At 32.9% G+C, this 26,277-nt stretch overlaps 3 protein-coding genes across 4 annotated transcripts in view; 1 reads left to right on the top strand and 2 right to left on the bottom strand.

Annotated features, from left to right (window-relative positions):
• The window catches only part of LOC149896502 (PTB domain-containing adapter protein ced-6-like), a 113,035-nt gene extending 90,915 nt beyond the window's left edge, over nucleotides 1-22,120 (bottom strand). Inside the window, exon 1 of the mRNA XM_090117448.1 lies at nucleotides 21,895-22,120. The gene's annotated coding sequence lies outside the window, so the exon portion shown is untranslated. The remainder of the gene's footprint in view (nucleotides 1-21,894) is intronic.
• Nucleotides 1-26,277, top strand: part of LOC149896501 (uncharacterized) — a 47,060-nt gene that overhangs the window by 17,628 nt on the left and 3,155 nt on the right. Inside the window, exons 1-3 of one of the 2 annotated variants that reach the window (XM_090117449.1) lie at nucleotides 17,869-17,978; nucleotides 25,732-25,840; nucleotides 26,137-26,197. In XM_090117449.1, coding sequence (XP_089973575.1) covers nucleotides 17,953-17,978; nucleotides 25,732-25,840; nucleotides 26,137-26,197 — 196 coding nt within the window. In that variant the 5' untranslated portion in view covers nucleotides 17,869-17,952. Of the gene's footprint in view, nucleotides 1-17,868; nucleotides 17,979-25,731; nucleotides 25,841-26,136; nucleotides 26,198-26,277 lie in introns of those variants that run through there. The other variant, XM_090117450.1, reaches the window with a different exon arrangement.
• On the bottom strand, nucleotides 1,027-7,762 carry LOC149896503 (uncharacterized). Its single transcript, XM_090117655.1, has 2 exons — nucleotides 7,213-7,762; nucleotides 1,027-2,864 (listed from the first exon to the last, which is right to left on the bottom strand). The coding sequence occupies exons 1-2, from the start codon at nucleotides 7,242-7,244 to the stop codon at nucleotides 1,229-1,231; spliced, it is 1,668 nt and encodes a 555-aa protein (XP_089973781.1). The 5' UTR covers nucleotides 7,245-7,762; the 3' UTR covers nucleotides 1,027-1,228.

The following is a 26,277-nucleotide window of genomic DNA, read 5'->3' as shown; positions in this document are numbered from 1 at the left end:
AATATCATCAGCAAAGCGAAGATTTGTTAATCGATGCTCACCGATTTTAAAACCTTTGTTCTGCCATCGAGCTGCCAAGCTTCTAAATACTTCTTCCAAGGTAGCATTGAAGAGTTTTGGAGACAATGGGTCACCTTGTTTGACTCCTTTTGTTATTTGGAAGGATGGGCCATTGCTATTAATTTTTACAGAAGCTGTACTGGTACTATAGATATTTTGTATAAGGTGGATGTACGTCGGTTCTATATTTTGTTGTTTGAGGGCTGTGAATATGGCATTGTGTTTCAGGCTATCAAATGCTTTTGAATAATCAACGAAGGCCAGGTAAAGGGGGAGGTTGAATTCATGGCTTTTTTCTAAAATTTGGTTAATCGAATGAAGATGGTCTGTAGTGGAGAGTCCACCGCGAAATCCTGCTTGTTCTGGGGGCTGTTGTTTATCCAGATCTCTTGTGATGCGATTTCCAATGATTTTTATAAAGGCTTTGTATAGGTGCGATATGAGGCTGATAGGACGATAATTTTCTATGTCTGATCTATTTCCCTTTTTGTGGAGGAGGATTATATTAGAATGGCAGAAACTTTTGGGAAATATACCCGTTCGTAATATGTTATTGAATAGTTGAGTTATATAGGGAATAAGAGCTGGTTCGCCAATTTTAAGGAATTCGGTTGTGATCCCATCTTCACCTGGACTTTTGTTGTATTTCATACTCTTTATGGCTAAATGGACTTCTTCAATTGTGATTGGATTTACTACTTCCGAACGTACATAGTTTTTATCGGTTATACAATAACATGAGTCATCAGAATACAATTTCTTATAAAATTCAGTACTAATTTGTATAATTTTATCCCGCGCGCTTTGTTTGGTTCCATTTGTGTCTTTTAATGATAAAATTAATGGTTTGCTTGGTTGTGTATTACGTATAGCCTGTTTAAGAGATGTGTTTTTTACGAGTGCCTTTTGGATAAAATTTGTGTTATATGTACGAGTAAAAATAACTCGGTCAAGATTACTTTTAAAAAAAAAATAATTTATTTAAATAAATTACAATTTTTACTTAATCTATGACCTTAACTATAGAGAGCTGGTGTGAGAATGACGAGTTAACTTGTGAACTGCTTATATATCCGAGATATCCTCCTGCCTGGTGGTCTGGTGGTGGTCCGATACCGTATAGCCATTAAATTAATATCCCTTTGTTTTATCAATTACGTATTGTCCACTAAATGGGCGTATTGTTCAAGTTGATACGTTCCTTCTTGGATGTCCACGGTGTTATCATAATACTGGAATTCGCATAATGATCTTGTATCTTAGGTATTTGCCTTTTATTATTTATTTTAAAATTAAGTGTGGCCTTTTGCTTTGCTTTACTGTCCCCCTCCAAATTCGAAGTACAGGTTTTCGAACGAATCCTGGATCTGAGAATTTTAACATAGATTAGGCACATTATTACCACAATAGTTATAAATGTTATCCAGCTATATTGAACAATATCGTGAGTTTCAAAATTAAATGCGGGAATCCTCTTCAATTCATTTAACTTAGATGAAATCTTCTTTCTATCATACTTGCTAAGTTCTATTTCAGTTACAGTCTCCATTGGTTGTAAATCCACTTTACCAATAATTATTTTGTCCGTTGATTCCCTCGTGTGAAATAAAGTTTTTCCTGAAACATTCAACTCACAATTTTCTCCATATAATATATTAGTATACTTAGTCCACAAAGTTTCTTTATGATTATTACACTTGATTCCAACTTCAGTTGTCTTATTAAAATACATATAAATGGCTTTTGGGGATATCTCAAAAATTTCCTCTTTAGGACACTTTATAGCTACCATTTGACATTTTCCGCTATTCATTGTATTTAATATTTCAGATTCACAAGTATCTTTCGTCAAAATATTTCCTTTACAAATTAATTCATTTATCTCAATACAATCTTCAGCTTCATACATTTCTTCTTCATTGTAAGCTAAAGTAACCGTTCGCATAATAGGATAGGAACAGGATAGGTTATGTTGGATTATAGGTACAATTTTTCTTGTCCTAAATACACTATTCTTAACTAATGGTATTTCAATTACAAAATATACTATTCCATTAATAATTTGACAATCTACAGTAATAAACTTTTCTAAATCATTAACATTTCTAGATATAACAATTTCTTTTGGAATACTATTAATTGTATCTTCTAACAATTGAGATTGCAATATACTATAGTGATACATTTTATGTTCTGCAAACGTAATAGCTGTTGTTAACCTTTCACTTACATCTTGTAAAGTTTGAGCTTGTAATAACAAAGATATAGCAACCTTTTGTTGCGCTTTACTAGTTAACATAGTTAACAATTGATTATTAATTTCTTCCTGAATTAAAGTAATATTTGCAATCTGCTTATTATATTCCTCTAAAGTTTCATCTGTTATCGATATTTGTTTATTATAAGCAATTCTTACAGTTTCTAAATCTCTTTGAATTAAATCTAAATCATTTTGATCTAAATTACCAGTTATCGACTTAATAACACTTCCTAAACCATTAATTAATCCTCTTTTAATCCTATTCTTACTTTGAATATTTAAATGTTTACATATCTCTCTAACATGTTCTAATATAATATTAATTCTCTGATATATATGATTAACATCATCTATCTTAGAATTTCTATAAGCATGGTTTACAGATTGTTGTATACTCTCTAAATTTAATACAATTGGTTTTATTTCTAACTTATGAATAATATACCACTTTCCTTCTAAAATTCGAGCAGGCTTCAATTCGACTATTATTACATTTTCTGAAGGTTCTAACTGCTTGAACTTGTATCCGAAACTGACGTAGATTCTGAAACAATTAGTTCCTCTACATGATATGTTTTGCCATTGCTTATTTTATATTTGTTATGAGGTTCCACGCTTAATATTTTGTATGGACCTAAAAATCTTGACTTCGTCTTATGTCTGTCCGCCATAGAGTTTTTCAAATAAACTGTATCACCTATCTTAAATATTTTCGGGGGTTTAATTCTCTCATTCAATCTTTTATTCCTATCATGCTTTTGCTTCTTTAACAATTTATGAACATTTTGATTTAATTCTTTCGCAAAATCTCTATGCTGGGCAGTATATCTCTGTATAGCTACTTTTAAATTATCAAAACTACGCAACTTAGGCTTTCTACCAAAATGCACTTCAAATGGCGTCATATTTATCGCACTATGCATTGTATTATTATAAGAATGTACAATAAAATTAATCTTTTGATTTTGGTCTAAATCTGATTCACGTTGTAAACGAAATAACTCTTGTATAGTACTATGTAAACGCTCAACATCCGAATTTGATTTATGATGTTGCGGTGACGTAGTATGATTAATAATATTATAAGTTTTAAAAAGTTCCGTGACAATCTCACTACAAAACGATTGTTCACCATCATGCACTATCTTATTAGGTGCCCCTATAAATGCAAATATTTCATATAATACATCATAAACTCTACTTTTATCTACTGGCTTAATAATCGCATATTTTGAAAACTTATCTATGATTGTAAGGTACCATTGTCTTTCTAAAGACATGAAATCTATATGCCATACTGACATTGGTTCATGTGGAGTTTCTGTCTCCGAATACAAAGTATTATTAGGATGTCTGTTATATTTTTCCTTTCTACACAATTCGCAATTTAATATATACTTCTTAATATTTTTCCGCATATTCTCCCAATAATATTTTTCACGCAATTGTTTATACACAATTTCTATACCTGCATGTCTATTATTTAGTAAGTGACATTCTTTAATTAAATTTAATTGTTCTTCTTTATTATCTATTTCTATTAACGATTTAATATATCTAGTTGGCTTAAACTTACTGTGATCAAAATATTTTCTATAAACTTCAGATATTTTATAATATAATTCGTCGTTTGGTATTATAAAAGCATATTTTTCTTTACTTAAATACTCTAACATATATTTTTTAATAACTTCTTCCTCATTATTAGGTGGAATATAAAAATACCACATACCTTTTTCAAACTTCGCGTTCTCGTATGGAGCACTTTCAAACACAACACGTCTGAGACGTTTAGGTGGGTAACTATCAATGATTGGAATACCTGTATCGCTGTCTTGTTGACAAGAGTGTATTGTATTACTCAACGATCTATTGTCTGAGCAACAGGAATTCGATTCAGTGCTTATCGCTGTATCATTATTACGCGGTGTACTGTCTAACGATAATTCCTCGCCACAATGCGCTGCTACGGAATCTACACTTGTGTGGTTTATTTGAATTCTACTTAATGCATCAGCTACGTAATTTTCTTTACCCTTGACGTGCTCAATTTTATAATCGTAATCTTGCAATTTAAGTTTCCATCTCGTTAATCTTTGATTTGGCTCTTTTAGTTTAGATAACCATATTAATGCTTTATGATCTGTTCTTAAGATAAATCTCCTACCATAAATATAGGGTCTGAATTGATTAACAGCCCATATAATACCTAACAATTCTTTTTCCGTAGTGTTATACTTTCTTTCTGTTTCGCTTAAAATTCTCGACGCATACGCTATCGGATGATTTTCTTGACTTAATACTGCACCTAGAGCTATGTCCGATGCATCCGTTGTTAAAACAAACGTTTTATTAAAATCAGGGAATGCTAAAATTGGAGCATTCATTAATAAATGTTTACACGACTCGAATGCTTCTTTATACTTATTATTATTTATGTCAATAATCGCGTTCTTCTTAGTTGCATCCGTTAAAGGCTTAACTATCTTACTTAAATTAGGAATAAACTTTCTATAATAACCTATTAATCCTAAAAAACTTCTAACTTGTTTTAATGTTTTTGGAATGGGAAATTTCTTAATTGCCTCTATCTTTGACTGATTTGGCTTTAGTCCGTCTTTATTAAGAACATGACCTAAAAATTCGATTTCCTCTTCCATGAATACACATTTATTTTTATTTAATTTTAAATTAACTCTACGCAACGCTTCAAAAACTTGCTGTAACCTATTTATGTGATCTTGCTTAGTTTTTGAATATATAATTATGTCATCTAAATAAACTAAACAAATATTTCTACTTATTTCCGTTTTTAAAATATTATTCATCATTCTTTGGAATGTCGCGGGAGCGTTCTTTAAACCAAAAGGCATTCGTAAGAATTCATAATGCCCATTAGGCGTACTAAATGCCGTTTTCTCGATGGAATCTGTATCCATTAAAATTTGGTGATATCCCGAAGTTAAATCTAAGGTAGAGAAATATTTATTTCCTTGTAACTTGGAAAATAACTCCTCAATATTTGGCAATGGAAATTTATCGGATTTTGTTATTTCATTTAACCTCCTATAGTCAATAACCATTCTCCATTTCTTAACGCCTGACTGATCTATTTTCTTAGGCACTATGTGCACTGGGGATGACCATGGCGATTCGGAAGGTTGAATTATTTTCTCGTTTAATAATTTAATAATTTGTTTATTAACTTCCTCTTGTTGTATTTGTGGCAAACGAAAAGGACGTTGGTAAATCGGTTCATTAGTAATTAAATTAATTTTATGCTTAATTGATGTAGTTGCGCTATTCGTAACATCTTCCGTAAATAAATCTCTATACGTTTCGCACAAATTATTAATGTCTGAATAATTTTCATTCGTCATGTGATGAATTAAAATTTCACTACTTGGTAAAATTAATTTTCTTTCTTTTAAATCTATTTTAGCATTAACTTGCTCTATCATGTCTGTTCCCATTAAAATATCATACTGATCGCTAAAATTAAACACATAGAACTTCATTGTTCCTTTACCCGTATCGAAGTACTTATACCAAAACGGAGTTTCTATTAAACCTACATGGGTTGACGTACCGTGAGATGTACGCACCGAAAATTTCTCAGGCTTATAATAGCTTTTAAAATATTTTGAAGCCTTTTCAGTCATAAACGACCTTTGACTACCCGTATCTATTAAGATTTTTAATTTTGGCTCATCCGTTTCGAAATACGGCAAATAAGACTTGACAAAATTAAATTCTATGGCCCTTTCTTTTGAGAGGCCTTTTTGTAAAAATTTGCTTCATCTATATTGTTAGTATGGAAAACTTCCTCTGCGACTAACCCTTTGCCTAAATTTGTTTGACCTGGGCGTAACTGAGGCGCTGTCCGCATGGACACGTCTTCCGTTTCATTTATATTTCTATTAACCGGACGATATTGATTACGCTTGAAATAACTATTCTGAGGCTTATTAAACACATTATTTGGATTTGGCTTCCATGGGTATTTTTGATGGAAATTATTATTACTTTGGTTATGATTATGATTATAATTGTTATTATTATAATTTATCCTTGGATTTTTTGGATAATTAGGATAACTATGCTTTTGATTTACAAAATTTGGTTTATGTTGCGAGTACCCCTGCTGAACAATTCGCGGCGGTGGTAAAATACTCGAAAACTTTTGTTTAATATTGTCGAACCTACCTTCTGCTTCTAATTGTAAAATTCGGGCGGCCGTTTCCTCAAAACCACAGTTTGACACGTAAATTTGATCATGATACGGTAAGCTGTTTCTTAATGCATTTTGCGCGGTATTAATATACGGCTCCATCACTTCATCGACTAACGTTTTCTCACTATATTTATCTAACAACTTACTCCTAATAAAAAATAATTTCTGTTTTAACTCAAAAATTAAATCCTTATAACTACCTTTTCTTTTAACATTTGACAATTCAATTAATAAAGTATTAAACTCCCTATTATCTCCACATTCTTTTTTTAATGTTAATTCTATATTTTTCCACTTAAAGTCATGATCTACCATGGATATAGTCATGGCTGCTTTTGATTCTAATTTGCTTAATAACAACATAACATTAGGTGGTGTGTCTCCACCTGCTATCTGTAACCAATGTTTGGCACAGTTTATGAAATTATATAAATTAAATGCGTCACCATCATATGTGGGAACGAACGATAACAAGGTTTTTGGATCCATATTGTCTATGACAGTTGGACTATTACTGCAATTTGAATAACACAAATCACTAAGACTGCTCTCACTTTCAGAAGGAGAGTGATTCTCTCCAGTATCCCTATAGCTATATACAAAAGTCGGGGGTTTCAGATGGAAAGGAATGGTGAAAGGATTATGCAACGGTACTTACAGCACAAATCCGATGATGGCCTCCTTTTTCATTTCTTCCCTCGAACTTTTCACTGATTTTACTAATTTATTTGTGAGTTGCCTAACTTCAATCTTGAAAGATTTTCGTGAACTTTTTCGTAATTTACGATGTATTTACTTTAAATTCACTCGTTAGGCCCCTAAGTTGGGCGCCAGTAAAAATAACTCGGTCAAGATTACTTTTAAAAAAAAAATAATTTATTTAAATAAATTACAATTTTTACTTAATCTATGACCTTAACTATAGAGAGCTGGTGTGAGAATGACGAGTTAACTTGTGAACTGCTTATATATCCGAGATATCCTCCTGCCTGGTGGTCTGGTGGTGGTCCGATACCGTATAGCCATTAAATTAATATCCCTTTGTTTTATCAATTACGTATTGTCCACTAAATGGGCGTATTGTTCAAGTTGATACGTTCCTTCTTGGATGTCCACGGTGTTATCATAATACTGGAATTCGCATAATGATCTTGTATCTTAGGTATTTGCCTTTTATTATTTATTTTAAAATTAAGTGTGGCCTTTTGCTTTGCTTTACTTACGTATATCTTTTCTTATGTGTTTCTTTACTTTTTTATCTATTTCTTTATATTCAGTAGTATAAAGTGTCATCGTTTGTCTTTTGTCTATTAAATCTAAGGTAGTTTTTGTCAATTTTTTATTTTTGTTCTTTACGGTTTTTATTTTTTTACTTGCTCTCTTGATACTGTTTATGATATTATTGTAAGTAATTTCTGGATCCTCTGTATCGTTTGTTTCTAATAAGTTGAAATAATTATCTAGTTCTAAGTTAAACTGTTCTGTATTTGCTATTAAGCTATTCTTATCTATTTTCTTGATTGCGTGTTTAATTCTATTATACCTCAGGATTTTCATATTGAAACTAGCAGTTGTACGTAATGCTCGATGATCAGAACTGAATTTTAAGTTATTTAGAGCTTCTGTGTTCTTTATTATGTATTTGTTAGAAGAAAGACAAAAATCTATTTCATTTCGTGTGAATCCGTTAGGGGAAAGCCATGTCCATCGACGATTTATTTTTTTAAAGAAGAAACTATTCGTTATACTTAATTGTTGGCCAAAAGCAAATTGTAGTAGACGATCTCCGCGTTCATTTCGAATGCCCAACCCATGTGGTCCTAAGATGTTACGATCATCCGTTGAATTTCGAATGCCTAATTTTGCATTAAAGTCGCCTAATACCATAGTCCAGGTCCCTCTGTGTTCATCGCAAGCTTTATTAAGTAGGTCGTAAAAATCTTCAACTTCATCATTAGAATGTGTAGATGTGGGTGCATATACTTGTATGATTGTAAGTATTTTGTTGTCATTAATCCGAAATTTAAGTAATGCAATTCTATTAGAGAAGCCTATAAATTCTATTATGTTATTCTTCCACCTATTTGAAACTAAAAATCCAACGCCATATTGGCCATTTTGTTCTCCATTATAATAAAAAGTGTTCGTTTTTCTTTCAATAATTTGTTCACCTTCTCTTCTCACTTCTGCTAGACCTACGATATCGTAATTGATGGTTTCTAATGCGTTTTCTAACTCAACAAGTCTTTCTTCTGTTCTTAAAGTTCTAACGTTATAAGTTAAAATATTAAGTTTCTGTATATCCTTTTTGCTAGCCTGGGTCGTCGGACAGTTTAGATTACCCACCTGGAGATTCTTACCACCCCTTGGACCGGGGCGTGCCTGCCTACTGTCATCAACAGTACGCCCACGAGTACCGCCAGGGACTTGGGGCGTTTTTTTAGGTTTACTTTTCATAATTTTGTATTCTAATATGTATTTTATGAGGGAAGAGGTTTGGACAAATAATAACCCATCGCGCTGGTCCAGTGCGTGTTGATGGGTGCGCAATAAGCCTGCTAACTCGGCCTGTGAACGCCACCGTTGGTGCCCTAAAGACACTCCTCCGCTGCCGCTCTAAGTAGACATCTTGCGCTGATGTGACTTTACCCACTAGACCTTAACGAGATAATATCACCCTGCAGCCCTAGTGAGCTTTTACCCTTGAATAATTCAAGTGTACGACAGTTTTTTGTCTTATCGAGGAAATATCTATCTTTTTATATTATTAATATTTAACCATCTTCTTATTAATTGTATAATTCTGTAAGTATGTACGTGTCTGAACTAGGTACTCCTAAACGGACGGATTGAATTAAATTCGGAATTTTCTTAAAAGTAGACAGCTTCAAGACAATGCCTATTAGATTCGCTAGCTTTTCAATACAAGATACAACCAAATTTCATTGTCCCTAAATTGACTTCCTTAGAATTAACTTTTTGCAACATAAACAAGCCTGATAATGTATAAAAAATGTCATAAATACTTCTAGCGATTCAGGCTTAAAACGTAACAAAAAAACAGTTTCGCATTCATAATATTAGCATAATTAACATGCAAACATAAATTTCACAGTGTTATGGCTATTACTTAATCAAACAAAAACGGCCCAATAGATTTTGAATAAATAAAAAAACCAGCAAATATTATGCGTATTGTGTAACTTATTAATTTCTAAAATTTATATGAAAAAACTGATATCAAAAGAGCAACAAAGAAAAGTTCCTTGCGGGCTCTTCTCTGTAGAAACTGCTTTCCGAACCGGTGGTAAATGGTAAAACTATGTTATGACGATTCAAAAGTGCTTCTAAAGGTTTAATCTATAGCTATACTACCTACTTAATTTAATAAAGTTGAAGAGTTTGTTTGTTTGAACACGCTAATCTCAGGAACTACTGGCCGATCTGAAAAATTCTTTCGGTGTTCGATAGCCCATTTATCTAGGCAGGTTATAGGCTATATATCTATCACCCTAAGACCAAACATGAAACACATAATTTCAAGCAAAGTCGCGGTATATAACTATTAACTAGTATAAATGAGTGTACATATATTGCTCCAAGAATATTCGAATCAAGGAAATTGCCTAAACGATGTCACTACATTCAGACCAAATACAGTAACTAAGCTATAACTACCTATAACGGTACGAGTGTGAAAGAGTAACCAGTTTTAGTATAGCGATGACAGAGATAAATATATTTTGCAGAGATCCGCTTAACCTCTCATTCCGGATCTGCAAGCCACGGATTGAGATGAATTTGCGATTGCAAAAATTTTGAATTTGAATTTTGTTCTAGAACAATGGAACAGATATAATTAAAAAGTTGTCTTTGAATATGCTTTGAATGTGGGAATAGATTAAAGATATTTATAGCATTATCTATCGAACTTAATATTGTATTGTATAATCTCTTCAGTTACATTTTCTATTGGTGTTTGTTAATAAAACATTTTGAACCTTCGATTTAGTCTAATATTGAACAAAGGAGTGTAACATAACGACAAATTTTTACAACGAATAGGTATTTTGAATGATTTTTACTAGTTTATGAAGGAAGTATGAAGGTACCTAGGTATAAAAACCTATATTTTGTTAATATGTATGGTGTATTACATTTACTATATACGGTAATTGTTCATTTCACTTTAAAATCGTTAACCTAATTAATATAACGTTCATACTTATCATACTCATATAGGCTTTTTTCGTATTTAAAATGTTTAACCCAGCAATTATTATGTAGCTAAAAATCATGTTTTTGTAATACATTCGCAAGCATATTAATTAAAAACTAAATAATGAATATTCATTGTACTGCGGTTTTATTGGGAAAATAGACATTTCGTATAATATCCGGTAATGGGGATGAAAATAATCAACATACCCTACGAGTGTTATCATTTCTGAATAATACATAGATATTTTTGAAATTGCATGATATTTAATAAAATTATGAGTACCTATACCAATTTTTTTAAAATATAAGGAACTAAACTAGGTGAATATGAATAATATTAGGCACAAAAGATAGAACTAAGATAGAAGTAAACGTGGATGTCGTCAAGTTACTACATAAATATTAGTTTTGATATAACTTTAAGTTCAAGAAGCGTAGGTAGGGAGTGCAGCAACTTAGGGTTGACACAACAGATACTAAAAATTATGAATTTGTTTTGATAAATTACTACATTGTTGACGTGTCTGTTATTTGCTATTTTATAGATGTTCCAAAAACAACCCAACACGATAACATTTTTGGTTTATTTGTATTTTCAAATGAAATTTCTGACCACATTCACACAGTTCACTATTTATAGTTTTTATTGGGTCTTAACACCTAAACACTTATTTGAATTGACTTTATTTATTCGAAATTTACATACTGTATACATACATCACTACACAGTATAAAACAAAGTCGCTTTTCGCTGTCTGTCTATCCCTTTAAATGCTTATCTTTAAAACTATTCAACGGATTTTGATGTCCTTTTTTAGTAGATAGCTTGGTTCTCGTGGAAGTTTTGTATAATATCACTTGTTAACATTTAGGTGGAGCGAACTTTTGTTGAAGATGACAACGGGTGAACCTGTGGTTGGACAGTTAGTGTATAATAAATAAATAAGCAGTGGCAGCCCTAGCACTATGACATCATACAACAAATAGGTCTACAGTGACCTAAGCATGAACAGAATGTGTACTTGACGGAAACAAAGGATTAGATAGAGGTATTTGTTAGAGAATACATGCATAGTTGAGATAACTTTATAGATAATACTAGCGGTCCGCCCCGGCTTCGCCCGTGGTACCTACACGTTTAAACTATCCTATCTCTCAAGTTGGATCGAACTGCACATGGTGTGCGAATTTTATTATAATCGGTTAAGTGGTTTAGGAGTCCATTGAGGACAAACATTGTGACACGAGATTTATATATACATATAAAGATTATGTAGTATTCATTTATAAGCCAGGAAAAGTATATTAATTTGTGATATCCCTTATAAGTTATGCCCCATAAATTGCCAATTGAACCCCATGAGCTTTTAAATATTCATGTTCATTGCCAAACTAAAGGCTTTTTCTATTTTTTAGACCTTAAAGCATTTGAGATTTTTTTAATATCGATATACATATTTTAATACTAGCTTACCGCCCGCGTCTTCGCCCGCTTTGTCTAGAACCTAATAAATTATATACTAAAACCTTCCTCTTGAATCACTCTATCTATTAAAAAAACCGCATCAAAATCCGTTACATAGTTTTAAAGATTTAAGCATACAAAGGGACATAGGGACAGAAAAAGCTACTTTGTTTTATACTATGTTGTACAATACTATGTTGTAGTGATGCTTTCAAGGATTGGTCATTTTTTCAAACACAAGTGGCTGTAAGGCTGGCGCTACACATGGGCTTCAAAGTTTGAGCAAACATTTGACCAAACTTTGAAGTGAAAACTTTGACGCAAACACGATTACAAATATGCCTGATAGACTTGTTTTCAAATGTTTTACGGCACAGTTATTGCAAAGATGGCTGATAGATCGGAAGATGATTTTGTGGACGCCGACAATCTGTTTTATTTGAGTGCGTTCAATTTTTGGTTTCATTCTTTACATCAAAATGTAATTACATCAAAATGTAATTATTATATATATCAAAATGTAATTATTATATATATAATAGATAAATTATTTTTTATTCGGACCCATGCGTCGTTTACAACGTTACGGTTTTTGTGGTCTTTGTTTTTTGGATCCCATATGGAGGGTTCCGCTTCAAGTAGCTGAAGAAATTCGATAACTACATCATTACTCCACTCCATTATGACACTCAAAATATACACACACAACTGCTCCGGTCAGCGGCGCGCGCGTTACTAAGCATTGCAACAAGTGTGGCAGGGCGCACAAACTTTGAAGCAACTTTGAAGTTTGATTACTTTGATATTCGCAGAAAAACCGACTCGACTCGGCAAACTTCAAATATGTGTTCAAACTTTGAACAAATAGGCAAATGTCAGTGCCACACTTCGCGACTTTGTAGGTATTTGCGTATTTGATCACATGTCTAGCGCCTGCATAAGAGTAGGTATCCATTAACATGTAGAGCTTATCTTACAGCCCTATATTTAAAAAATAAATAAAGCATCCTATTTTTAGACGCCTTTAATAAAAAGAACAATATTTTTTGCTAATAAATTAATGTATAATGGAATGAAGCAAAGGACGAGCCAGGTAAATGACTTAAAAAACGTACTTAACCATAAACAACGTAAGATTTGACTTTTAAATTTTTATGTGTATTTAAATTTCTTTTGTCTCCACCGTGTACTTGACTCATTGCTTGGCTATTCCGAATATAAATACACACATGACTACATACATACACTAATATTATAAAACTGAATAGTTTGTTTGCTCGAACGCGCTAATCTCAGGAACTACTGGTCCAATTTAAAAAATGATTTCAATGTTAGATAGCCCATTTATTGAGTAAGCTATAGGCTTTATATAATCACGCTAAGACCAATAGGAGCGGAGCCATGCGGGTAAAACCGCGGGGCACAGCTAGTATTCAATACTATTTGAGAGTAGCGTTTGTTTATATAATGAAGAATGTTACTAGGTATGCCAAATCCCTTGAAATTGTGTCTCAGTAAAGCCTGTATGTATACAAATACACTAGTTTTTGTCGTAGTCAAAAATACCAAGTAGTTTTGATTTTATACGCATTCAAAGTTTCGAAAAATATCGAGTCCCGCTAATAGTCACGTGACCGCTTGTGACGTCACGTCACAACGCACCGCGCGGCCGCGTCCCCGCGCGGTGTGTATAAAGCAAAATTACCAATCTTCTATTGGATGATACGTGTAATATTCAAGACCAAATCTAAAAAATAAAATATATATCAAACTAGATGATATGTTCAACGATTCTGTTTAATCAAAAACATAAAATATTAGAATTTACTCGATAAAAAAAAATCACCAAGTTAGCTCTAATTTTCACACTTTTACGTTTTCTACTTGACATGGTAATACTTATTATGACTTTTTTTTTCATAAACAATTATATTAAAACATTTGCAAGATATTTGTCAGAGCATTTTGTGTAATTACTTTTAGTTTTGGTTTTATCTGCGATAATAATAAGTAATATATATAAATATTATATATACCCTGTTTTTGTTTAATTCTTCCCCCGACCAACTTATATTTTAGTATAGTTCTCCATATCATTCTCATCTTAAAACAAGAAAAAATCTTACTAGCCATCTACCTATACTTAGCCCATACGAGCAGAGCAGAAGCACAGTCTAGTATACAAGTAAATAAAAACAAAACAATATATATAGTATACAAGTAAATAAAAACAAAACAATATATACAAGTAAATATAAACTGTATATTAAAACTTGTATAGAAAACAAAGGATAACTCAAAACAGCTGCAATGTTCTCAAAATATTATAATATGTATGTAGCTTACGTCCTTTGCAACTATAAAAAACAACTTATCCGGCGAATTGGTAGTTGTATTTTTACATTTAGGAACAACACATGATTTTCTGGTATTTGGATTGGACATTTTTAAAAGTATTTAATTATAATTTCGACGGCACGGGCGCGCGATCGCTAGCGGACTGAGTGAGCCAGATTGAGCGTGTTGTAGTGTGACGTCACACCATCACCGGGCGTTTACAACTTCTTTTACTTCTAAATCGGAAACTAATTGACGTATCGAAGTAATTTTTTCACTAGTATTATTTATTTTTGACAGAGAATATGGAGTGCTAATAAACAAAATTAGTGAACATTCTCCATTATGCGAGCTACGCATATAATTTATGTGACAGGAAATCTTATAAATATACGTGACGACACTTGATGATAAACGGCGTACGATATAAAAAACATTGGCAGAAAATACAATAATTTGAGATCTATTACAGAGTATTATTTCAATGTAATTGTAGAAAATGATGAAGTATTTTTAGTATTTACCTATAATCTAAACTAGTCCATTGAATGAGTCCCTCCAAGGGGGGTCTAGAGTGCGTGAGTTAGTAACGTAAGATGTTTCTTCGGAAACATGTCAAGAGTCCCTAGGTAATAAACATACTAAAACCCCGGGACACTAGGAGGAGCCCCGGAGTGGGGGGAGGGGGGAAATGGGTCCATTTTTTCATTTTTCGCTTAAATCTCAAAAACGGTACATGTTAGAGAAAAACTTTCAAGGAAAAGTTGAAAGGCCATAAAATTATCTACAAGTTGTACCTCAATCATTTTTTCCTATATCCTACCGGTTCTGAGTTATACGCAGTAAAAAATGATTTTGGCTCAAACAATTTCCCATACTACACATCAATCGATCAAAAAATATTTCTTTCTTCCAAAAAACTCAAATGTGCAACTTGTGACCGGTACTGATAGATTGCTCTTAATTAGGTCTATAATTGGTAAAATAAACACATTCCTCCATGGAAGCCTTTAGGAGGAATCGATTGTCAAAATATTATATTGGGGTAGTTTGAGTTACTGAACTTGATCTTTTTATTTTTTTGTTCCAAAAAACTCAAAAGTGCAACTTGTGACCGGTACAGATAGATTGCTCATAATTAGGTCTGTCATTGATAAAAATACTAGATTCCACCACGGAGGCGTTTACGGGGAATAGAATTTTATTAGGGTAGTAACGATACTTGAACTTTTTATTTTTTTTCTTCGAAAAAACTCAAAAGTGCAACTTGTGACCAACACCGATAGATTGCTCATAATTAGGTCTATCATTGATAAAAAAACCAGATTCCACCATGGAGGCGTTTAGGAGGTGTTGAATTTTATTAGGGTAGTTACGATACTTGAACTTTTTAACTAACTACACTAATAAAATTCAATTCCTCGTAAACGCCTCCATGGTGGAATCTGGTTTTTTTATCAATGATAGACCTAATTATGAGCAATCTATCGGTACCGGTCACAAGTTGCACTTTTGAGTTTTTTGGAAGAAAAAAAATAAAAAGTTCAAGTATCGTAACTACCCTAATAAAATTCAATTCCCCGTAAACGCCTCCTTGGTGGAATCTAGTATTTTTATCAATGATAGACCTAATTATGAGCAATCTATCTGTAACGGTCACAAGTTGCACTTTTGAGTTTTTTGGAAGAAAAAAATAAAAAGATCAAGTTCAGTAACTCTAACTAACCTAATATAATATTTTGACAATCGATTCCTCCTAAAGGCTTCCATGGAGGAATGTGTTTATTTTACCAATTATAGACCTAATTAAGAGCAATCTATCAGTACTGGTCACAAGTTGCACTTTTGAGTTTTTTGGAAGAAAAAAATAAAAAGATCAAGTTCAGTAACTCAAACTACCCTAATATAATATTTTAACAATCGATTCCTCCTAAAGGCTTCCATGGAGGAATGTGTTTATTTTACCAATTATAGACCTAATTAAGAGTAATCTATCAGTACCGGTCACAAGTTGCACTTTTGAGTTTTTTGGAAGAAAAAAATAAAAAGATCAAGTTCAGTAACTCAAACTACCCTAATATAATATTTTAACAATCGATTCCTCCTAAAGGCTTCCATGGAGGAATGTGTTTATTTTACCAATTATAGACCTAATTAAGAGTAATCTATCAGTACCGGTCACAAGTTGCACTTTTGAGTTTTTTGGAAGAAAAAAATAAAAAGATCAAGTTCAGTAACTACCCTAATCAAAATTCAATTCCCCGTAAACGCCTCCATCGTGGAATCTGGTATTTTTATCAATGATAGACCTAATTATGTGCAATCTATCTGTACCGGTCACAAGTTGCACTTTTGAGTTTTTTGGAAGAAAAAAATAGAAAGATCAAGTTCAGTAACTCAAACTACCCTAATATAATATTTTGACAATCGATTCCTCCTAAAGGCTTCCATGGAGGAATGTGTTTATTTTACCAATTATAGACCTAATTAAGAGCAATCTATCAGTACCGGTCACAAGTTGCACATTTGAGTTTTTTGGAAGAAAGAAATATTTTTTGATCGATTGATGTGTAGTATGGGGAAATTGTTTGAGCGAAAATCATTTTTTACTGCGTATAACTCAGAAACGGTAGGATATAGGAAAAAATGATTTAGAAACAACTTGTAGATAATTTTATGGCCTTTCAACTTTTCCTTGAAAGTTTTTCTCTAACATGTACCGTTTTTGAGATTTAAGTGAAAAATGAAAAAATGGTCCCATTTCTCCCCTCCCCCCACTCCGGGGCTCCTCCTAGTGTCCCGGGGTTTTAGTATGTTTATTACCTAGGGACTCTTGACATGTTTCCGAAAAAACATCTTACGTTACTAACTCACGCACTCTAGAACTTTTTATTCAATGGACTATGTCAGTTGTTGAGTTGTATTGTATTGATGTTGGATAAAACCTCCCCTTATAGATTTCTAGAACGATCGATTAACACTTTGACACCTGCATAAGGCTTCGCGGTTAATATTAAAACACGTATAATGCTTTTTATGGGTGCTAACATCCCCACAGTTAAGTAAGCTAATCGGTATTTCCTAGAGATAATGGTTGTAAAATGTGTGGAGGTATGTTTATAACTGTTTCATGCGAAAACCACTGGACGGATTTGATGATGTTACTTGGCAATCATGTAGCTTATAATACATAAGCTAAAATACTGGCTTTTGCGAATTTTCATAAATTATTAATAGATAAATCAAGATTCAACCCTGCTACAAGGTGGAGTGACGACATCCGCAGGGTTGCTGGCGACAACGAGCGAATGACCGGGCTCAATGGCGTGCCATTACTGAGGCCTATGTCCAGCAGTGGACAAACATGGCCTGATAATGATGATGAAGATTTTAAGCTTATGGTAGGTACTTTAACGGTATTTTATGGTAGGTAATTTACTTTAACTTTTACGTAGAGTCCAAGTAGAGCCTAATATATAAAAATACCTTTGAAAGAGCATTCAAAATACGAGACGTAAAATAATAATCGTATTTCATTTACAAAATATTGTGCGTAAAACTTGACTACAAAGTAGGCTTGCGTAATAATAATTTGCGCAAAGATATCCTATTACAGTGTACTGAGATAAACAATGGAGTCGTGGTTTCAACGAGGTTTTGCTAACACGTTACGAAATACCTGAGAATCTAATATAACTAGGTCTCTGTTACCATAAAGGTTTAGTGCCTTTATAAATTTGGTGGATAATTGTATTGTAAAGGATTTCTTTGTTTACCTTTTGCGTCTCTGTACCGTGGTAATTATATACCCAGAGGTGTGAGAGAATGTGACAAAAATGTTCTATTTGGACAGTAAGAGATCAACATCTTATGGATAGCTCATTTAATAAACGTATTCTCATTCATTCATTTGGTTTTACCTTGCAACCCTTGGTCAATATTTGGACGGTCTTATTCAAAGAAGGTCTCATAATATTCAAAGAAGGTCTCATAATATTCAAAGAAGGCCACATAGAAAAAGAGGCCTCAATGCAAATGGTATTACGAATTTTTAGGTTTTGTTCTTTCCGTAGAGTCAAGTTCTTTATAGGATTCTTTACTGCTTACAATTTTAACAGAATGATATAGAAATAATTGGAATAATTGATGTACTTATAAGCACAATCCTTCGTCCTTAATTTGGTCTTTAATTTGCGTCCAATTTTTTATTCATGTTTGTTTCTGAAGCATTAGTGGCAAAATACATTGTGGACGCCGTAACCAACGACAATTATTATAGTTGGCAAATCCATACTAATATTATAAATGCGAAAGTAACTCTGTCTGTCTGTCTGTCTGTTACTCAATCACGCCTTAACTACTGAACCAATTTGCATGAAATTTGGTATAGAGATATTTTGATACCCGAGAAAGGACATAGGCTACTTTTTATCCCGGGAAATAGGATAGGTTTTATCCTGGAAATCCCACGGGAACGAGAACTATGCGGGTTTTTCTTTGACTGCGCGGGCGAAGCTGCGGGTGGAAAGCTAGTCAAGTAATAATCGTGGATACCAATAGATATATAGCGTGTTTCAACTCTTCCTACAAGACCAGTGAATCACCGTTCAATCAAGCAGATAAAAGGAGATTGCTCTGCGCCCATACATTGTTCGCCCTGGAACCAAGAACATCCGAAAATTATATTTTGTGTTGTCGATCATTAGTAAACTCCTAAATGATCTTATTTTAATAGCGGACTAGCTGCAGAATAGATATATTCCAAAAAAAGAATCGGATTTTGAGGTTATAATGGAACCATAACAACGAATATTAGATATTAGTTTTTCATAGCTTAGTGATTTTTAAGAAACTGAAAAGCAATATATCATAATATATTTAGCTATTTTAAGCACCTCCCTAGATAATTGGGTAGGTACCTATGCAGTTTTTTTTCTAAAGCCTAAGTGTATAATGTAAGTTAAAAACGTTTAAATGCATAGAATCTATTAACAGGTACCTGTATTCTAAGAATTCGTTTAGGAATGAGAAAAAATAGTAAATAGAAGCGGCGCATGCTTGAACAGCGCAAACGTGTGACTTGTTAACCAGCCTTACCAATTTTGTACCTAGTAAGTTGTTGTTAAACCTAGTCCTTCATTAACTTATTATGTTGGATTATGAAATAAAACACATACTTATTTTAATTTCATGTTTATTGTTCATCATCTAAATTGGCAATTAAAATATTGTCTAAAAACTGTGCAAAAAAAACTTGTTCGATATTATTTTGATGTCTCGCATAGCTCAGATACCAAATAATTGTCATAACATGGGCGCAGCAGCCGATGGTTCTGCGCCCAACGATGCAATTACAGCAATATTGCACGATAAAAATAGCCAAGTCGTAGGTAATATGCAATATAGTCCCAAAAGTCACCAAAACACACCGATACAAATAATTACAAACAGCAAGCGACGCTATTGTAATCATCAGTAGACTGACAGCACTGACAGTGACAAGTGACTAGGGATGACGATCAAAGATCGATTAATCGAAGAATCGATTTTTCAGGTCCAATAGATCGTTTAAAAAAAAAACTGATTTTACTGTTAAGAGATCATTTATTAATTATCTTTCTTGTTTTTCATAAAATGGATAATATTTACATTATAAATGTAAACTTGAAAAATAAAATAGATTTTTATAAATCGATCTTTTAGACCACGATTTTTTGTAAGTCGATACATTGGCTTACGATTTGAATCGATTTAAAATCGATTTAAATTATACTTTATGGAAATTAAAAATTCAGTCGGACGATTACAATCAATCGTCCATCCCTATTCTTTATCGACACGACATGACGTTTGGTGAAGATGGCGGCCATTAATGTTATTAATCGCGTAAAATACTTTTTATTGTTCATTTTGGCATACAGCTAGTCCGTGTTACAAATGTATTTGCAACTAATATAATAAAATAGACAGTTAATTATCGTGTATTCCAATCCATTTTGTTGCATAGGGCCATTCCGGACATTGTCCTTTACAAACTTGTTAGGAAAGTAACCTGGATATTTCTTACAAGCCGTAGGGTAGGGTTATTGCCTATTGATCTGTATATATATGGCATCCGTAACATCTGTTTTAACTACTAAATACTGAAAACTCTTACAATGACGTTTCACCATTATTTAGAAAAAAAAAGATCGTGTCCTGAGCACATGTGTCAGAAGGAAAGCTTCTTTAGGCGCGTTGAGAGTAAAATTTCAAGGTCCTGGCAATACCGTCACGTCATGGAGTAAGACGACGATGGTATCTTTGAATTTTGCCAAAGAAGTTTCACTTCTAACACATGTGCTAGGCACACAAGCTCTTTTTCTACATAATGGTGTATCATTATTGTCGTCAGTACTTATTCTATTTCTAGTACCTAGGTGAAAAGATAATATAATAAAGAATAACAAAACATTTATTTTAAAGTATCACGAATACACCATTGAACGTAGTCAAAAAGCAATTTGTGTCAACTGTATTTCGTGGTTTCAAGTTTTTTAGCCTTAATAACAATGACTGACTGCTTACCTACCTACTTCCTACTATTATACCGCGAAAGTTTTTTAGTTATTTTTTCAGGGAAATGCAATTGGTTGGTTTTAAGTGAAATTTGGCACATAGATAGACTAGGTATATTTTATGCGGGTATCAAACGAACAAAGCCGTTTGCTAAGGTGAGCATATGCCAATTCATTAACAATTTAACAGTTATCTTTTTTTGGCATTTTGTCATAATTATTAATTAAAATATTGATACTTAAGTCTTACAACTTTACTTACGAGGATGGTTCTTATGTAGAGAAAACGTAAACATGTACCACGGGCGAAGCCGGGGCGGACCGCTAGTTCAAAATAAAACTGCATAAAGATTTAATCATATCAATTCATATAGAGGACACAAGTGTCGTATATAGTATGTATAAATCAAATATGGTTAGCATACCTTGTCGTGTACAACAAAGCTTTGCTTCGTTAAAATGAGGTCAAAATAAATATGAACATTATTAAGATACAGGCTCTTGTTGACTCAATTGGCTTAGCACATATTTAAACCAATAATATAAATGCAAGATTCAAAATCAATTGAAAGTTCACCGGAACTTCACCCAACCGGTTAATCGCTGGATGGACAGTATACACACTCTAACAGTAACATAACACGGCTCCAATTAATCTATTACGAAAGTTGCAAAGTTGTTTGTTATAAATCATTATAGTAAATAAAACAAACCAATAAACCCTTAGAGAAAGCGGATATTGCAACAACAAAAAACTCACCTGCTTTACTAGATTTCACTCAACGAAAACACTTAACTTAATACCTCTTACACTGAACAATGGCGCACCTGCGAACGGAACAATGCTTTACACAACCGTTATAGAACATAAAACACTTCATTCATTTAACAAAAGTTTGTGGAATTGATTCGTTTTTGTTATTTTTTTATTCAAATTTGGAATGGAACGTTCGACACGTGCGTTCACGACGGGCCCCCGCGTTCGACTGGTTATAGTTAGTACTTTATACGGTATACCTATTCTGTCAGACGAGAATGTGGTGGTTCAAGCGGTTAGGACAACCTTTTCCCATGACCACCCTATAGTAAACTTAATGCCAAAGAGTATAGAGTACAAAATCCTGTATCTAAACATGTCATGGTATTATAATTATGCCTGATCATGATAAACCTTAGTTTATCGGCTTAGTACAGTGTAAAATAAAAGGCATGATTGTATGATGGTAAAAAAGCAATTGTTTTGCCATGTTCATTATGTTGCTGATAACGTTAATGACATGTACTTATTTTGATCGTAATTTGCTCTTGCGAATAATTATTATGGTCATTAAAATATGACGATTTTATATTAATGTAGTAGCAGTGTAACTGAAAGGTCAAAGACATTAAACTCTACATTTTAATTAAGGACTAGCTTCCGCCCACGACTTTGTACGTGCATGCCCGTTTTTCCCCGTTCCCGCAAGAATTTAGGGAAATCCTTTCTTAGCGGATGCCTACGTCCTAACATCTACCTGCATGCCAAATTTCAGCCCGATCCGTCCAGTGGTTTGGGCTGTGCGTTGATAGATCACTATATTATCAGTCACCTTTGAGTTTTATATATATAGATAGATATAATTCGTCATAATTCGATTCTGGGATAAGCGCGAATAAACTGACAAACGTATACGAGAGATCTAATCATTGTTTTTGCCTTTTTTACTGTCCTTGTAGGATACAAGGTCATTTATGTAATGGTAAAACTGCTGAATTGAGATGAAATTTGGCAGTACAATCATATGTTAATCATTTAACAATTGTCCTGTTTGCAATTTTTGTTTAAAAAAAACGTGTTTCAGAAAATAAAGCCTACTTTTTCATTTTGACAAACACCACAACGCGTAATCTAACTAGTCATTAAATCAAATAGCAGATTCAACATTTGACGGCAACATGCACAGTAAACGATAGAATCATTATGGGAACGGTTTCGTTAATTATCCCAAACATACGGGTGTTAACCGTTAACCCCTATGGCTATAAATCTATTTACAATGTGAACTAGAAAAAAGTAAATCTCACCGAAAAAAACATAAAGTACCTCTTTTTTCTAGATCCTGCGATTGATCCTGACTCATAAAACTAGATTAGCTCTAATAAAGCTTATTTCTTATTTGTACGTAAAGAAAATCGATCAGTCAAACAGATGTGAATAGCATATCGTATACAACATAGAGTCAGGAAATATTATATTTTAATCGCCGGCTCTACCCGGGTTAATTCATCATTCATCGTTTATCAATTATCCCTTATCATTTATTTCACCACCACCAAACATCAAATCAAAACATTTTAACCTTGTTATCTCTGTTAGCTACCGCAATCGAGAGTTTCGTACAGGAAATTATTGGTCGTCTCATCAAAATAAAGCTACTCACGGATAATTAGATTGATAGTAATCACTTGCAAAAATGGGCGATGGATCCTGAACTATAAAGTGTGTCCGGACATGACATACCGATATTTGAAGGGGCTATTCTCCAGGTATTTTTATCGACAATTTAACCCCTCTACAGTCCCCTACCTCACCCCCTCAAAATGGCAAACCTATCAATTCGGATAGTGAATTTATGAAAATTGTAATAACTTCGAAAGTGAGTGTCACAAAATACTAAATTTGGTTTTATTTGAACAATAACAAGTTATTCTAGGGACCACTAAACAAATTTTATTGATAAGAGTGATGAAACATACTTAAAAAAATTCGAAAACCATTTTGAGGAGACCTGGAGAATAGCCCCTTCAAATATCGGTATGTCATGTCCGGACACACTGTATACAAGCAAAATATTCAACTGGAATAAATTTAAAAACCCTTCCCTTCATTATTTTCTAATTTAACCACAGATTCGTATTGAACTAGATATAAAATCGATATTTACTGTGTAAGTATCCGAGTTAAATTTAAGCTCAGAAGTGAGTAATGGAATTCTATGAAAATAAATTCATCTTTTTCTACTATTGAAATTCGTATCAAAATAATATTAGTTACATAGTTTTAACTCGACTGTATTTTCAATAATTACCTATAACTCAGACATGCCTCATTTGCACCATCCAGTTAAACACGATCTGTCAATATGATCAAAATGCATATCTCGTAATTGAATCTAAAATAGACTACGATACTATACACGAATGCTACGAGTGATTGAGTTCCGTATTTACAATGCGTAAATAAACGATTGGTGTGCTCCAAGGTGCTGTTTTAGGTCCGTGTTTATATATAATGTATGGAATTGACGTATCGGCTTTTATCGCAATTTTTATATATAATTTTAGTAATGCATGAGAATTGTTTTGAAGTGAAACTTCTTTAGGCGTGTTGAGAATAAAATTTCATGATCGCGTCATGGCAATGCCGTCTCGCCATGGAGTATGGCGACGAATCTTTGAATCATGCCAAAGAAGTTTCACTTCTGACACGAGTGCTCGGCAAACACGAAGTTTTTAAAGAAGTTTTTTTTTGTAGAATGATGCAATCCTACGCCTTTTTATAATAATTACATGTATAAAATATAAGATGTCTTGAAGGTCGTCGAAATTATTTAAATAATTCAAGCAGATTAAAAATAAAAAATATAAAGCAAAAACGTGATAATAAAATAAACACGCTATGCAAAACATTTGTTTTGCTATCAAGCTCAAATATTGGTTTATCTAACCGGTAAAGTGAGCGCTGAGTCAACTCTATCAACACGATTCCATGTTTTGCATATGATGTTTAAAGCTTGATCATTGAAATTAGCATTTCCCTACTATTTAATATTATAAATGCGAATTAAACTCTGCCCGTCTGTCTCTTCTTCACACCTAAACAATTGAACGAATATTGATGAAATTAAGTACATAGATAGTTTGATACCTGAGTTTATAGGTTGAATAGGACATGAGAGACATTTTATACCGGAAATCTCGCAGACCGAAAATCAAGCGTGTTTTTCTTTAACTACGCGGGCGAATCCGCGGGCGTAAATAGTAAATAGTTATTATTCTAAATCGTATCTTGGGGTTGAGACCCTCCTTTAGATAAACCTTTTTTAACTTCTGTATTATCTATGATACTTTTGTCAACTGAGTGTCAACAGTTGTACAGTTTGGTATTCAGTTTTGGATAATTTATTTGTTTTATAGGCGATTTATAATGGCTTATTGGTAATTATTCAAATATTATTTCACACTATTTAAAAAAAGCTATAAAGAATATTACAGATAATACTTAACATACGTTTTTAATATCATCAAAATGCAAAATATTTCCGAAGCTCAAATAAATTTAGTTTTTAATTTTGGACAGCGGTTATTAGCCCTTATCCAGGATTTTGATGCGAATATTCTACAAAGTCTAAACTACATTTTTCCCCGGAAAAAGAAAAGCAGTTTGCTATGAAAAGTACCCTCCTATCCGCTATCGATTAGACATCTCAAAATAATGAAATTCGGGGAGCAAGCACGTCGTTCGTTTCGAATATTTTCTCAAAATGCGCATAAGTCATACGCAAAACAAATTTCAGCTTTGTAATAGGAGTATTAAAGTTACTAAATTATATTTCAGTTGTTCACAATGCAGTTTCAAGGCGCAATTTGAAAGTGCACTATCGATGCATCACCAGTTGCACCACGAAGCGCATGATTGGGATTTCAAGCCCGTAAAAGGGACTGAAGTAAGAATTCTGCTTTGGCAATCTTTAGAAAACAGAGTTGAATTATTCTTTAAAACATCTTTTCTGGTTCAGTAGTCATCTTAATTTGTATGTTTTTCCGTTCAATACAATAACGTTTTTGTTGTAATATTTTTCTTATTTCTACTCCATAAAACTTACTAAGTAATAATTTATCTCTTTACTTTTGAAGCTAATTTTTTTTCTTGAGTTATTATGGTGATTGTAATTCTTAAAATCTATGTATTCATTCCGAAATTACGGCATTATAATATAGTAAACCTTTTTTTAATTTTCAGGTTAAATCGAATACAATTCCAATGGAGAAAATCTATAATAGTAAAGATAGAGGCAACAAAAGTAAGTCTAAAAAATAATCTTTATATTTCTCTTTGATATCCTATTAATATTATAAATGTGAAAGTTTGTATGGATGTTTG

This window comes from Colias eurytheme, chromosome 28 (genome assembly GCF_061535395.1).
Source record: "Colias eurytheme isolate Ceu_HAF_F1 chromosome 28, ilColEury1 Martin Lab GWU primary, whole genome shotgun sequence".
NCBI classification, from domain to species: Eukaryota; Metazoa; Arthropoda; class Insecta; order Lepidoptera; family Pieridae; genus Colias; species Colias eurytheme.
The sequence above is the reverse complement of the archived record's forward strand: the minus strand, read 5'-3'. Positions and strand labels throughout refer to the sequence as shown.